The sequence below is a fragment of the Panthera leo genome, chromosome B1 (assembly GCF_018350215.1).
Source record: "Panthera leo isolate Ple1 chromosome B1, P.leo_Ple1_pat1.1, whole genome shotgun sequence".
NCBI classification, from domain to species: Eukaryota; Metazoa; Chordata; class Mammalia; order Carnivora; family Felidae; genus Panthera; species Panthera leo.
Genome location: NC_056682.1, coordinates 142,555,873 through 142,569,045, shown reverse-complemented (window position 1 = coordinate 142,569,045; position 13,173 = coordinate 142,555,873). Strand labels below are relative to the sequence as shown.

The 13,173-nt window shown below is 45.6% G+C and overlaps 2 protein-coding genes across 9 annotated transcripts in view; both read left to right on the top strand.

Moving 5' to 3' along the window:
- The first annotated feature begins 1,621 nt into the window (after window positions 1–1,621).
- The window catches only part of SEPTIN11 (septin 11), a 92,336-nt gene continuing 80,784 nt past the window's right edge, over window positions 1,622–13,173 (top strand). For 5 of the 8 annotated variants that reach the window (XR_006201881.1, XM_042936136.1, XM_042936132.1 and 2 more), the window contains exon 1: window positions 1,623–1,790. Coding sequence is in view for 7 of the 8 variants with exons in the window: in XM_042936136.1 (XP_042792070.1) it covers window positions 1,764–1,790 (27 nt within the window). In the remaining variant the exon portion in view is untranslated. Of the gene's footprint in view, window positions 1,791–13,173 lie in introns of all 8 variants that reach the window. The other 3 variants (XM_042936129.1, XM_042936130.1, XM_042936134.1) reach the window with 2 other exon arrangements.
- On the top strand, window positions 6,284–7,423 carry LOC122218128 (mitochondrial import receptor subunit TOM5 homolog). Its single transcript, XM_042936139.1, has one exon. It carries the CDS (start codon window positions 6,919–6,921, stop codon window positions 7,105–7,107), a length of 189 nt encoding a protein of 62 aa, XP_042792073.1. The 5' UTR covers window positions 6,284–6,918; the 3' UTR covers window positions 7,108–7,423.

Below are 13,173 nucleotides of genomic sequence, written 5' to 3'. Positions count from 1 at the left end.
AGATATTGGTCAAAACTGACTAGGTTCGTTCCCTGCTAGTCTGGGCCCGCCCACACGCACAACAGGTCTCCATTCAGAGATCCTCATCTTGCTTTCATCGGTACTCTCAGCCCTGCGGGTGGAATTCAGCACTGAGCCCCTCAACCCTTCCCGGGGCAACCCAGCGTCTGCTTCACAGCGGCTGGGCCCACGCCCGGAGCCCACTCATCCTTAGCCAAAGGCGGCGCGTTCTAATCCTGCGGCCCACTGTGGGTAGGTGGATGGGTGGGGGCGGGTGGACAGAGGCAGACGCAAAGCCGCTACAAACCTGGGCGCTTAGGTCAGACTCCGAGGCGCCTCAGTCTAAACAGGCGGTTTGTCTTTCACCTAATTCAATAGGCCCAGGCTTTCCCTGAGGGCGCGATCGCGTGGGCTGATCACCACCCTTCACCTCCGCACCACACTTTCCCCGCTCTCCAATCCAGCCGCGGACAGGTTGCTATGCCCAATCACCTCGTCCTCGAGGTCCGCCCCTCCCGCTCCACGAGGGGCCGCGGTCACCTACAGCAGCTCTAGCACACCTCGCCACCCAGCACGCGCCAGAACCCTGCCATTCCGTCCGCCACACAGACACGCAGTAACGCCCCAACATCTGCTGCGCAAGTCCTTCCCCACAGCGGAGGAGTTCTCCAGCCCCACGCGGCCGGAGTCGCGCCGACTTCACGGTCACCCGCCCGGCGCTGTCGCCAAGCCCCTCCCCAGCCGCACTCCCGCCCGCGCGCCTCCGCGTCGTCGGGTCTGTCTCCAGCAATCAAATAAGGTCGGCTGAGCCCCCACGGGTGACCAACGAGCTCTCGCTGCACCCGGGGAAGGCCTTGGCCCCACGCTCTGGGGCTGCCAACAGCTGCGTGAATTCTCCAGCGGGGGCGTCCTTTTCTTCCTCTCCAGCCGGCGGTGGTTGGGTCGTCCGCAGCCGCAACCGCTATGGCCTCTTCCTCTCCATGTGATCCCCTACCCAGCCGCGCGCTTTAGGGACAGCTTCCAGCCTTTTAGTCTTTCCCTTATGAAAAGAATTGTGGAGGGGCAACGCTTCCTCGTGGGGGTCTGCCCAGCCCCACCTCGGTCGCCCACCGCTCTCTCTCTCCCAGGTTGGCCCGCAGCCCTTCCAAGCCGGTTCCTCCGGGTGGAGCGTGCTTGCCCTGGGCTAACTGGCCGCGAGACGCTGTCCCCGCAGACCCGTCTAGCCCCAGTGTCCCTTCACCTTCTCCGCAGCCTCTCCTGCTTGGTGAAGCGCGTGGCGGAACCCGAGGCTAGGACCTCCGCGCCCAGGATTTTACTCGGACTCCAGCACGTGGTGGAGCGGGGGGGTGGCGGCCAGAGTACAGGCTGCGGGAGTCTCGGTGGCACTGGAGAGGGTCGTTTCGGGGCCCACGGCTACCTTCGCTGAGGGCGAGTCCTGCGGCCTGAGCCCGCTGACCCCGGCTGGAGGCCCGCACGCCATCCCCCCTCCCACCGCCTCAGCCCCGGCGCGCAGACTCACACCCCTTCCCGGGGAAGCAAATGGTCCCTTCCAGGCGGGTGGCCATGTTGCTCTAATAAAGCGGGAGGGGCGGCGGCGTGGGGGGAGCAGATGCCGCTGGCTTCGAGCGGGAGCCGGGTGTTGGCAGAGCGCAGCCGCGAGGGAGGCGCGGGGGAGGCGAGCCGGAGCCCGAGCCCGAGCGGGAGCAGCAGCCAGTGTTGGCGGAGAGCACCCGGGCGCAGCTGGAGTCGGAGCCGCAGCCGCGATGGCCGTGGCCGTGGGGAGACCGTCTGTGAGTGCTGGGGCCTCACCACCCTTGCCCGCGGCTCTCCCGGCACTGGGTGGTCCCCGCTTTCAGGCGGGTGCCGGGGGGGAATACCGGGGCCCGGGCGGGGGCTCCGGATGGTGGCGGCTGTGGGTGTGTGCGTGAGATTGGGCGCGCGTCTGGAGCTGAGGGGAGGGCTAGGAGACTAGAGGCTGGGCTACTACGTGATGCAACAGTGTATCGCCTCATCGCGCCCGGGTTCCCGAGATGTGGGAGAGAAAGGACCCCTTCCCTCTTTTCCCTTTAAAAGGTTTCTTTCAGGCACGGTATTTCTCGGCTGCCTCCCTCTCGGCGTGCACACCTTTTCTCTCGTGACAGTCGAGAGAGGCACCGAGTGCGGGGGTTTCCTCCTGACTCCCCCTCGCCGAGGGGCGACCAGGGCATGGGAATTGTTCCCCGAAGCGCGCTGTCACACGGCCGTAGAAGCGGGTCAGAAATGGAAGGCTGGGATTTCCGTGGTGGCTTCCCCATCGTGAGAGCCGGGACACCCCCAGGCACCCACCCAGCTGACCTGGCCCTGCCCAGGATGTGGACAAAAGCCCTAGCTACACACACAAAGTTTTCACAAGGCCCCCTTGTCGTGGTGGGTGGAAGTATTAAATGCTCCGAGGTTAGAAGACCGGGGGCGGCGAACCGAGGAGGCGCGGACGCGAGGAAGAGGAAGGTTAGGGCGGGCGAGTGGAGAACCCGGTGCCCCGCGGCTCGGGGCGAGCGAAGGACCGAGGGTGCGCTCCCGCCCCAAATTCACGAGCCGGGCAGGGGCAGCGCCTGGTGGGGTGCAAGACTCAGCTCGCGATTCAGAGCCGGACTTTGAGGGTGCGGTCTCAGTCGGTGCTCCGCATCCTAGGGTGAAAGGTGGAGGGGGGTGGGGGGGAGGGACGGCGGCGGCCCTTCCTTTTTTATTGAAAGGAGCAGAGCCGGGTGGGAAAGGCGGAGTCCTCCTTCCTTCTCTTTCCCCATTTCTTTGTCGATGTTCGAAGTCCACTTTCGCACCACCGGTTTTGGGGCGCGCCTCGAGCGAGGTTTTTCCCGCTCTACCTCCTTCCTTTTCTCCTCTCCCTCCCACAACTGTGTGGCCGCAGGTGGTGGCTTGAGAGGTCTTGTGGTTCCACACGAAAGACTTACAGGCGTACTGGAAGCTCCGAAGCCCCAGGAATGCAAGGCTGTGCTCGGACTCCAAGCTCTTCCTCGAACTCCTCTCCAGATACACGCGCCTTTTGCTGCCCCCGCCCCCACCCCGCCCCGGGAACTTCGCGGGGTCCTTCTGCGTGCTTTAACTCGGTTTGGTGGTTTGGCTGCAGGCATGTTTTCAAAGACGTTCTCCACTGTCACAATGTGCTGTGGTCCTATTGAAGTGTAACTGGGTTTTTTGGGCATTTTATACTCTAATATTTAATGACCTGACGCTTAAGAATCAGGTTTCCTCTTGCACACAAATTGTGCCCTTGATAATTAGTGGTCCTGGATTATTGTTACTGAGGGAATTTACATAGTCTCTGTGCTAATCCCTTTATTTTTCTGGTGGGGGAAATTGAGGTACAGAGAGGTCAAGTTTATCTGGTTAAATTACTCCCTTCTCTCTCACCGTCCCCACACTGTACTTATTTCCAGGGCACATATTTCCATAACTAAAATAACTGATAACTGCTTGAGATAATTGGAGAGTGTCTAGGAATGCAAATTTGGGGGGGGGGTGTTCAGTAACACCTATTGCTGGTGCATTCTTGAGGCTTGGGGGAGGTGGAAGAAATAATTTGCTGCACATTTTCTATAAATTAGTTAGTTCATATATGTCAGTTAAATAGGAACAGTATGTGGATTTGAGATTTAGTTGTGTGGCCATAATCATATCCAACACCAGGTCTGCCAACCAGATGTGAGCTTAATCCCACAGAATTCTTCTCTAAGACCTCTTATTCAAATAATAGAGGAGATTCCAAAAAGAGTATGTGTACAGAGGAGGTAACTGCTTTCTCTGCACATTCCCCGTTGTCACTGGAATTAAGATTAAATTGCAGTTTAAAAACAGAAGACATTTTTTTTTTTTTTTTTTTTTTTTGGACTGAGCCGTGGTCTGGGTGATCAAAAGTTGACTACAAAGTTGAAAAGTCTTTTCATACATTTCCAACGAATTGTTGACTTGTTTTACTTTGTTCATTCAGTTCTTGCCTTAAGTGTGGTGCCTATAGTCGTACCTTCAAAACAACCCTCGTGAATACATATTTATCCAAATCCAGCTCCAAGGGATCAACACTACATCCTTCATCTTAGAATTCTCTGCCCCTCCTGTTCCTTTATCTATTCTCTGATTTGAACAAATGAAAGGAAGGGTGTGTTGAGAGAAAAGAACCACTCCAAAGTTGAACTATGTATGAATGGAGTTTCCCTAGTTACTCCTTTAGAATTTAGACTTTTTAAAAAAGTTGTTTAGGGAAACATGAATAGATCTCCTTTCCCTACAAACTGCCTCTCCCATCCAGATTGAAGGAAAGTTCAGTTAGAATAATTTGCTCTCAATGTTAGGCATTCTTGAACTTGAATGTCTTTGTGTGATATCCTAGGTAAATATGAGATTTTACTGGGGAAAAACCTTGTATGTCAGATGCAGTATTTTCTGTGTTATGAATTGGTTATATTCAGTTATAACCATTTAAACCTTAAGGCTGAATTAAGATGTTTCTTAAGTTGATTTGTTGGCTGGAAAACAAAAGTTTGAGTTTAGTGTGATACTGTTTATTTTTGTTCTAATCTCAACCCCTAGTGTCTCCATTTTCTCTTGGATGGTGTTGCTGCTTGGCTCTGAGAAGACCCTAAAGCATATCTGTTTCAAAATATAACTAATGATTAACGAGAGCATTTCTCCCTTAGGGATGTGTCCACATTTTGGGTGAGTTAGTATTTTTGCATCCAAGTCCCAGGACAGCTATTATCTTTCTTTTAAACAGAACATGGTAATTTACTCTACTTGGGAATCAGGCTTTATGTAGCTGATCCACTCTCTCTTAAGGTGTGGTGTTCAAGTTATATAGCCTAGGAGTTGAAAGGAACTTTAAGAGATTATTCAGTTCAGCCTTCTTCCCAATGCAAAAATATTTCTTACTTTATCCCTAACAGATGGTATGTATTTAAACTTTTGCAGCGATGGAGATTTCGCATGATATCCTTCAAGAAACCTATTTAATTATTCTTTTATCTGTGGAGCCAAAAGAAATGGAAAAACCAAGTTCATTCACTCATTTAAAAGTATTTACCGAGTACCTCCTATGTGCCAGGTACTGTTCTGGGAGCCAGGGTTACATCAGTGGACAAGAGAGACCTTCTCTTTTTACCTGGAGCTTTTATTTTCTGAGAGATTTAGTGTCTATGCGTAGTGAAGTGATGAACTTCAGTGAGTATGGAGTATGTAAGCCATTTAGGGAGAAAGGAAATTATGTGCCTGTTGCTGACTCAACACTTATGATGCAGGTAAAGATCTTGTCTGGGAATCATTAGAGATGGTTCCTGAAGATATGGTCTGTTTTCAGCAGGAGGAGGGTGAGGACTGACAGTGAAACGTTATTTTCCCGTGTTACAAAATTGCCATTTCTAAGACTTGATGCTGTGGTCCTTGCATGAGGGATTCTGGCTCTTTTGTACCTGGCAAAAGCTTAATGGAGCTGAAAAAGGTCTTCGGGATGGCTATCTAAATGATAAAGGGACTGTCATCTAGGGGGAGGTCTTTAAAAATTAAAATTCTGTCAGTGGTATAAATTATACACACTGAGACTCTATAAGCAATTATTAAGGAATGCTGGAAGTGTTTGAGGTGTAGTAATCTGTCCTTTTCAAATCTTTGAAAGCTATAGTTTTTTTTTTTTTATATGCTTTAAAATATCTTCCTTAAAAATGAAGTGTTTACATTGCAATGAAAAACAGACTCGTGGAAATCGACTAAAAGAACAAAACTACCCATACCCCACCATCCTGATGTAAGAGTTATTAGATTGTTAGCACGTTTTCATCAACTTTGTGAGATTTACACAAGTAAGCTTAACCCATCTAAAAACTGTGACTTAGAAACCAAACTGTGTGTCTGCTAGACCCTGTCTTTTTGGACACCCATATAATTGACACCAATGCTTAGTGCTTTCAAAGGGGCCACCCTCTGTCTGTGTCCAGACAAAGGAGCGAATGATTTGGATGTCCTACTTTGATTGATTGCCAGAAGGCCTAGTATTTATGTCCACTGATGATGCCACAGCTGATAATGATCTTTGGGTTTAGACTTCCTGTGGGGCAGGGTATAGAGTTTTCTAAGCCAGTGTTTCTCTTTATAGGACCTTAAACTTGACTGGGGGTGGGGTGGGTATGGGCTGCTCTTGGATTTTATAATTTATTGAAAACTCTTCCATAGTGCTAGCTAGACCTGTCTCAACTGGGGTCAGTGAAGTGAACCATTATTTAAACAAAGACCCAGCAGATCCAAAGCTTCTATCCTGTTCCCTAAGGAGATCTACTTTACAATATAATTGATACCTGCTTTGTGGTTGTTGTTTTTTAAATCCAGATTGACAGAAAACTCCCTCCCAACTAAGCAGTACTGCCTCTGACCCACTCAGGCCTGCTGGCAACCTATCAATGCAACCACTGTGGAACATGAAAACCAATATTTGGGCTGAGGTGATAGAGACAGGCTTCTAAAAATAATTTTGCTGGGTGATATGAAATCAAATTTGTGTCCTCTCAGGGCTGGTCTCAGGTAGAAATCAGGAGTCTTTACCCTCATATGCCAGAACCAAGGCATTAGAGCCACCTTTTTAAGGATCCATGCCACTGAGTGTGAGTGTCTTGCTCAAGTCAAAGGATGCAGGAACTTGACCTATGTGGTTGCATTCTGTCCACCTGCTGAACTGTGACCGTGTGGGATTGAGTGTGATATGTTGTGGGAGGGGCAGGCTGAGATGAAGAGGTTGATCAGGCTTCATGTTCCAAAAAGAATGTCTTTGGTATCCAACAAGCAGAAGCTTTGTTCATGCCCCCCTCCTTTTTTTGCATTTTAAAAATTGTGGTGAAAAAATACATAGCATAAAGCATCAGCCTCAGAAAAGAATAGAGTATGGCAGCTGAAAGCTGGGGAAGCAAAGCCGAGATGTTTCTGATTGAGGGGCTTGTGCCAAAGCTGGACTCTGAGGAGGTGAAAGGGAAGATGCTCAAGGATGTGATCTCCTCCATATGGAACTTCCTCAGCTATGTGGCCCTGCTGCAAGTCACATCTTTTAGCCTAAAGAAATTGGAAAGCATATGAAGATGGGCGTCACATGTGAATGCATGATATGAGGAGCCCAGTTACAATTTCTACTCCTATCTGCAAATGAATAGGCACAGAAAGATGTGAGGGACTCTTTGATTGAATGGATATAAAAATTCTACTTGTTAAGAACAAGTTTGGCTCTGGTAACTGACCTTCATAGCTATAATTTAAAACTACTTGAGAAGTAAAGACATTTTGTAGTGATAGTACACCCATATGCCTGTGACATTCAGCCTGTGTGAATGTTGAAATAATAGTAAGTAATGTCAAACTCCATTTTCTAGCAAGTATTAATTATAAGGGAATTATGTCTCCAAAAAATGTGTGTGTGTGTGTGTGTGTGTGTGTGTGTGTGTGTGTGTGTGTATACACATACCTGTTTTGATAGTTAAGTAACATTACTTTGGGATGAATTTATGATTTTCTTCATAAGTTTTTTCTTATAGAAGTAATACAGATAGCTTAGAAATTGAAAAACAAAACAACCCACAACAACCTAAACACATCAATAGCCATTCTTAGTTTCCTAATCCATCTGCTTCATCAGATATTTCTTTCATACTTTCTCTGAGCAGATGCTGAAGTTATGATGTTGAGTATTTGAGATGCCATCCCTGCTGCTCTCTAAAAATTTCTCTGAAGGATGGGTAAGGAAGCAAAAGGATGAGTAAGGAAAATGAGGTGGAAAAGTGTACTAAGCCAAGGGAATAGCTCCTGCAAAGCTCTGGGTGTGAGACAGCCTTTTGAGGAAATCCACCTATGACGTCACTGTTCAGGGTGGGGTAGAGAAAATAGATGTGAGTCGAGGCAGGTGGGAGGAGACCAGATAATGCAGTGTATTCTTTAAGACACGTGCATATTTTCTACACAGTTTTAAAGATATTTTATATCCTACCCACCCTGTGCCCCAACTTAAGATATCTCAGATTCTTGGAATTGGTTGATAGACCTTGAAAGTCTGCAGAGTATTGAATTCTTCAGGATTCAGTAGAATAGAGGGGAGATGAGAAAGGATAGAGGAGTTGATTCCTTTCATGACCAGATCGCATCCTTAAGAATAGAGGAAGTGAAGACAGAGGAAACACACAAAGAGGAGGAGGGATCCAGTGACAGCATCCCCAGCATAGGTCTTCCTCTGTTTAGTCTTCTGTATTGAGGCCTTCCTCAAGATGTAGAACTACAAAGTCTTATTTTCTTAAACATTGAAGCAAGTGAGTCCTAAAGGGTGGAAGAATGGTAGGACCCCTTCTATCTTGGACTACAAGTGTCCAACAGTGTTCTCCATAAAGAATATTAAAAAAAACCATAGGATTGTATGAAAGTAGGAGTAAAGTCTATTAAAAGCTATGGTTTTCTTAAGACTTAACACCTTTTCATTCACTACATCCCTTTGTGTATTGTTTTCATGTCAATATAAATTTTGTGAGTATCATTAAGGGTGCCCATTACATTTACTCAGACCTACTGTTGAAAGGAAAAGGCTTAACCAAAACCATCTGTGCACAGGAAGCTGTTCAGCATCCTGATTTTTAATTTTTTTTAAAGATGAAAGAAATTGATGACACAAATGGAAAGATATACCATGCTCATGGATTTGAAGAATTAATATTGTGAAAATGTCCGTACTACCCAAAGCAATCTATAGATTCAATGCAATCCCTAGGAAAATGCCAATAGTATTTTTCATGGAACTAGAACAGATAATCCTAAAAGTTGTATGGAATCACAAAAGACTTCAAATAGGGCAATCTTGAGAAAGTACAAAGCTGTAGGTATCACAATCCCAGATTTCAAGATACACTTCAAACTTATGGTAATTAAAATAAAAGGTACTGACACAGAAATAGACACATAGATCAATGGAACAGGATAGAGAGCCCAGAAATAAACCCACACTTATGTGGCCAAGTAATCTATTACAAAGGAGGCAAGAATATACAATAGGGTAATGAAAATTTCCTCAATAAATGGTGCTGGGAAAACCAGACAGCTACATGCAAAAGGATGAAACTGGACCATTTTCTTACACTATACACAAAAATAAACTCAAAAGGGATTAAGGACATAAATGTGAGACTTCAAACCATAAAACTCTTTAAAGGAAGTAGTAATCTCTTGGACATTGACCTTAGCAACATTTTTCTAAATATGTCTCTTGAGACAAAGGAAACAAAGCAAAAGTAAACTATTGGGACTATACCAAAATAAAAAGCTTTTGCACAGCAAAGGAAACCATCAGCCAAACTAAAAGGCAACCTACTGAATGGCATGAGATACTTGCAAATGAAATAGCTAATAAGGGGTTAATATCCAAAATATATAAAGAACTTTCACAACTCAACACCCTCCCAAAAAAATCAATTACAAAATGAGAAGAGGACCTGAATAGGCATTTTTCCAAGGAAGACATGCAGATGGCCAACAGACATATGAAAAGATGCTCAACATCATTAATCATAAGGAAATGCAAATCAAAACCACAATGAGATATCACCTTACACCTGTCAGTACCAAAACAATAAGAAATAACAAGTGTTAGCAAGGATATAGAGAAAACGGAACCTTCATGCACTGTTGGTGGGAATGTAATCGGTGCAACCATTGTGGAAAACAGTATGGAGGTTCCTCAAAAAATTAAAAATAGAAATACTATATGATCCTGTAATTCCACTATTGGGTATTTACCTAAAGAAAATACAGACAGTACTTCAAAAAGATACATGCACCTTTATGTTATTGCAGTAGCCAAGATATGGAAACAACCTAAGTATCCATTGATAAATGGATAAAGAAGTTTTGTGTGTGTGTGTGTGTGTGTGTACACACACACAATGGAGTATTACTCGGCCATAAAAAAGATCTTGCTATTTGTGACAACATGGATGGACCTAGAGGGTATTATGCTAAGTGAAATAAGTCAGAGAAAGATAATACTATATGATTTCACTTAGGTGGAATCTTAAAAACAAGGTGAATGAACAAACAAGATGCCAAACATAATCATAAATACAGAGAACAAACTGATGGTTGCCAGAGGGGAAGGGGTTGGGGGATGAGCAAAGTAGGTGAAGGAGATGAAGAGAATACAAACTTCCAGTTATAGAGTGAATGGGTCACAGGAATGAGACTTTCGGCATGGGGTATATAGCCAATAATATTGTAATGGTGTTGTGTGGTGACAGATGGTAATTGCACTTATGGTGAGCATAGCTTAATGTATGGAGTTGTTGAATCACTATGTTGTGCACCTGAAACTAATGTAGCATTGTATATTAACTATAGTTAATTTAAAAAAAAACAAAAACCTCTGTGCACAGCAAGCCTTCTTGGCATCTTGATTTTTAAATTTTATTTGAATTGTCAAGATAATTATCTCACTTTATCCTTACAAAATTCCCAAGAAGTAACATAGACAAGGAAACTGAGGAACAAAGAAACTAACACCTAATGTGTACAGCCAGTTACTGGGAGCACTAGGCTTTAGAACCAAGGTTCTTAGACCAATATACATATAGACCTACAATTTGTGTTGGTCTGTTAGACTAACTTATGCTACAATTTGTGTCGGTCTGTTAGACTGACGTATGCTGAAGTAATGCATTTGTCCCAAATTTTGGTGGCTTACACAACAAAGGTTTATTTCTTAACCACAATCTTTGATTCATCCTCTGAGATCTCCATGCTGTTCTGACCCCAGGATCCAGGTCCTCTATCTGGACCTTGCCAGTCCGGTGGCAGAGGAAAAAGATAAACTGACCCCTGAACTATCAAGCTCTTACCATGGGTCACTTCTACATGAATTTCATTGGCTAAAGTAAATTTTCACTCCTAAATTCAGCAAGATGGTGATGGATAATCCTTCTGCAAAGAGTGGCTCTGCCAGTCAATTGACCAAGACTTGAGGGCCCTGGAATGAGGATTTAATTCCCCATCCTGGGCTGGGGTGGGGGTGATTATTTTGAATAGTAACAGTTCACCATACTGTCCTAGTCAGGGAATCTACAATGGAGCCAAGGGTCCTAGTCAGGGAATCTGCTACGGAGCCAAGGGTCCTCATTATTTTTGAAAAGTCTTTCCCAGTCTGTAATGATTTTTCCCACTCTCTGTCCTGTTCTGATTCTAGTTGGACATGGTAGAATGCTGAGGAATAGTGTGTGTGTGTGTGTGTGTGTGTGTGTGTGTGTGTTAAGCAGCCAGAATGAGTTGAAGGCAGAGGATGTGATTATTCCTATTGTTCACTCACCGTGAGTTTGCAGTAGCATCCTAACTAAGTAAGGAATGGGTGGTGACCTTCTGAAAGACCTTCTGTGCTGTTCTCTGGTGGCCCCAACTCTGGGACTGTACTCTCTGGGAAATGGTTTTGAGGCCATTAGGACTTCCAGCTGCTTGACAGAATTATTTCCCTTGGGATGCTTCCAAATCTGTCCTTTCCCAGCCCATCTGTTCCTAAATGCAGATGCATCAGATGGCACCCTTCTCTTTCTTTGTTTTCTCTCACTGAGAGGCAGTAGTACTATATCACATTTGGATTATGAACATAGGCTCTACAGTCAGACTGCTTGGGTTCTAGGGTATCGGCTCTGCCATTTAACCATCTCTGTGATCTTAGGCAAGTTACATACCTTGTGTACATCTCATGCGTCAGCTATAAAATAATAATGGTACCTTCCTCAAAGATTTGTAGGATTAAATAAGTTAAGACATACAAAGTGCTTTCAGTGATGTGTGAAACATTCATCCTCAATAAAAAGGAAATAAATATGGAACTAATAATGACTTTATACCAAAGACTGGGCTCCAGCCAGAACTGCCAACCCACCGCACCCCACCCCAGCAGGAAGTGAGCATTTGCCCCTTCTCTCACACACCTAAAATGCAGTCTTCCCTTTTTCTAATCAGAGCACACCTCTGAGGCATAGATCCAATATACTGTCTGCTCGAAGCCTTGACTCGCCATCCAAGTTTTGGTAATTTTTCTGTCTCTGAATTCCTGCAGCAGTGATTGCCTGCAATGCTCGTGTGTCACCTTTATGGTGTTCTGGAGTCTCCACCCCAACCCTCACCACTCCTTTCTTCAAGACCCTATTTAAAATAAATAGGAATGGGGCACCTGGGTGGCTCAGTTGGTTGGGCATCTGACTTCAGCTCAGGTCATGATCTCGTGGTTTGTGGGTTGAGGCCCTGTGTCCAGCTCTAGGCTGACAGCTCAGAGCCTGGAGCCTGTTTTGGATTCTGTGTCTCCCTCTCTTTCTGCTTCTAGCATGGTTGTGTTCTCTTTCTCTCAAAAATAAATAAACATACATACATACATACATACATACATAAACAGGAATGATCAAATATAGCTGTGAATGTTTTTAAAAAAAATCTCTCAGGGGTGCCTGGGTGGCTCAGTCAGTGGAGCACCTAACTTTAGCTCATGTCATGATCTCCTGGTTGGTGGGTTAGAGCCCAATGTGGGGGCTCTGTGCTGTCAGCTCAGAGCCTGGAGCCATGATTCAGATTCTGTGTCTCCCTCTCCTTTTGCTCCTCCTCCACTCACTCTCTGTCTCTGTCTCTGAAAAATAAACATTAAAACATTAAAAAAAAAAAATAAATCTCTCATTACCACAAACATATGTTCTGCTAGCCTTGACCACATTCATGTATTCTTAGCCTTACTTCCAGATTTGCAGGGAGAGACTGTGTTGTGCACCCCCCCCCCCACCTTCCCCCCTGGTTAATAAACATGTGACTGAATGAACAAAATTGATCCTTTGGATAAGACTTGTGCCAGCCTGCTTCCTCTCAGTCCACCTTTATGTAATTCATGCTGTTGCTGTGTGCGTTTCAGGCAGGTGTAGACCTCATATCTATAGCTTTCTCCCCCAGGCTTCTCTGCTGTAGCCACCTGGGCTCTGCTTCACTATTTTGACCTATGTACACATCTGGCTGTCCAAGGGCGTTTCCATCCCATGGGCCAACACTTGCCTGATGGGAGATGGAATCTGGTGGACAAATACTTCTCTCTTTTGTCACTAACTTTGGACAATTCTGAGGCACAATATATATGGCTCCTCA

What these genes read in the sequence shown, in the direction of transcription:
- LOC122218128 (XM_042936139.1), top strand. Translation starts at nt 6,919, where the DNA reads ATGGCAGCTGAAAGCTGGGGAAGCAAAGCCGAGATGTTTCTGATTGAG.